At 40.8% G+C, this 2,500-nt stretch overlaps 1 protein-coding gene across 1 annotated transcript in view; it reads right to left on the bottom strand.

Annotated features, from left to right (window-relative positions):
- Nucleotides 1–2,500, bottom strand: part of LOC306921217 (uncharacterized protein) — a gene marked incomplete at its 3' end in the record, with an annotated part of 4,695 nt that overhangs the window by 989 nt on the left and 1,206 nt on the right. The window contains exons 3-4 of the mRNA XM_079498328.1: nucleotides 1,227–1,559; nucleotides 1–155 (exon numbers count right to left, since the gene is read on the bottom strand). The exon at nucleotides 1–155 is cut by the window's left edge and continues 177 nt beyond it. Coding sequence (XP_079354454.1) covers nucleotides 1–155; nucleotides 1,227–1,559 — 488 coding nt within the window. The remainder of the gene's footprint in view (nucleotides 156–1,226; nucleotides 1,560–2,500) is intronic.

The following is a 2,500-nucleotide window of genomic DNA, read 5'->3' as shown; positions in this document are numbered from 1 at the left end:
TGCGTTCACTTGTTTGCTGGTAGTTGGCCGTAGAGAGTGTCCATGCAGCTGCCTGGAGCCTCTGAACCAGTGCACCTCTCCGTCTGGGTGGACCCTGTTGAAGGTGCAGGTGGGACCCACTGGTGTAACGTCAGCATGCACCAGTCCAGCACACTCTGTGGGCAAGATGATAACAGAACTATCACGTAACCTTCTTAGAGTAATGGCCTAAGACCCTAAGTCATGTTTTGAGGAAAAATATATTTTTGCCTAAGTCAGCTTTTCATGACACTGGCCACCTCTGGTTAAACAACCAGAAGTCCTAGGCTATTTGAAAATAATTGTCTTTTCAGCAGCTGGTCCCGCCCCTTTTAGTAAAATGGCTTATCTCAAGAGTGTGACTTATGCCAATTTCTATGTTGACTTGGGCACATAGTTTGGCCTATAATTGTATCCTCTTATGTTACATAACTGACAGACAGTGTTTTTATGTCAATAGTTATAAACCTTTTGGGTGAAATTATTAAGAAATTTCATACAGTTTTTTCTGTTTTCTGAAAAACCTTGTGAAATGTACTGTATAGGCCATTATTTTAAGAAAATTACACTGATGACAATACAACTGAGGTTTAGGGGATTTTTGGAGTATAGCTGCTCCCATACACCAACTCCCATAGAATGGATCAAAGTGATCTATTGCAGTGGTTTTCAAGCTTTTTCATATCAAGGTCAAAAAGGTATTTTTTCGGCATGTGAGCCACACGGACCACCATTTGATGAGATTTAGCCTCTCAGACCCAAATCCAAAGAATATGTTGTTATCGTTGGATACGATTTTGATTTCCACAATTTTCCATGCTGTAATAACTGTATTGATGTGGTACCATAGGAGAGATACTGTAACAAATGTTGATCGAAATAACATTTTTTTTACATTCTCTCTCTTAATCTAAAGTAGACTTCTTGTAAATTAAGTAATGCAGATGTTTAACAATAATGTAACTCTTGAGAGAGTACAATTAAACCAAATGGACCCGTAAGGATCCATTTGGTTTCATTTTACGCTCTCAAGAGTTAAAGATCTATGAGGTGGGGTTTGGTCACCAACTCTCCATCATTTAGCTGGGGTCAACCTGTATTCCCTTTAAGGACCACTGGTGGTCCCCGGACCACTGGTTGAGAACCACTGATCTATTGCTGTTATCTGTGAAGATACTGTACACGCCATCATGGATGTGAATTCTCACCTTGTAAATCCACCCTTGTGTAGTTTTTGGGGGTCCCAAAGTTGGAGTGTAGCTTACACAGGTACTTTCCGCTCTCCATGGGCTGCACCTGCGTGAAAGTGAGAGAAAGCTGTTCCTGTGTATAGTTGCAGCGGAAGTCGCTCAGCGCATCATGTTGGCTGTGTGTGGTGGTGTTTCCCATGTCATCCACACTGCATAGGGGCTTTGTGCCCCGATACCAGATCAGTTCTTTGATTGACAGTCCCTCTCGGGATGAGGAGATGTTGCAATGTAGGGTGACAGGTTGACCACACTCTGCAGTTACCACAGAACTCACATTTAGCCTCACCAACTCTGTAGAGAAAAGATTTCAATTTCACATTAATCTTTTAATCTGCTACAAATAAATGTAGCTGCCTATATGGCTGCCTCTATTGCACTATAATAATGCTCACTTGGGCACTAAAGAATGCCTAAAAGGTTTAGGCATAAGGGGCAAGATGGTGCGCAAGATAGGGCCCCTAGGCGTATTTGCCGCTTGTTGCCAGGGGCCACCTTATGGTAATGTGTCTTCAAGCCTATCAAGTCCTTGCCATTTTGTCTGGAGGAAGGATAAGTATAGGTTTTAACTAGAAACAAGGCGAGAAGAGACATATGGCCTGTGTGGATAGCACAGTGAGCATATTTGATGTCCATCGACTAAGTTGAGCTAGCTTGAATAGTTAAATGATAGAATGCAAAAAATAATTTATTTCCATTGTGGTCCTTTTGCGGTTCTTAATTTACTGCTTAATTTACTATATTTCTGGTTACTGGTCAAATGTGTAAGAATTTACATTAAGGCTATGGTTGCACTAAATCAGCAAGAAAGACTTCAGCTCACTCTCCCAATAATTGAATGTTTCACTATGTTGGCTGCAGGGGTGTCATTTGAGGCATCAGGGGATGGCAATTGCCACCCCCTAGTGTTCAAATTTAGCTATTTTATATACATAGCACTGTAGCACATTAATGTCCCCAACTCTGAATTGTTTTAGTATATTAATCGTTTTTCATCGCAATCGATGCCCGTCCATCTACATGTAACACATGTTATAATTTTACAAAGCATTTTATTGTATGCAACCATTAATTTATTCACCACTTTGAACATGGCATCCCTATTTTGGGAATGTCATTATGGGCGAACATTTAAAAAAAATTCTCTTTCGCCCCCAAACAAATAGTGAAAATTGTTGATCTACAAGCTCTCTAACACATCGCTTGGCGATGCGTTGAGAGCTTGTATATGCACT

This window comes from Electrona antarctica (assembly GCF_951216825.1).
Source record: "Electrona antarctica genome assembly, chromosome: 4".
NCBI lineage: Eukaryota > Metazoa > Chordata > Actinopteri > Myctophiformes > Myctophidae > Electrona > Electrona antarctica.
This window is presented reverse-complemented; position numbering and strand designations above follow the sequence as displayed.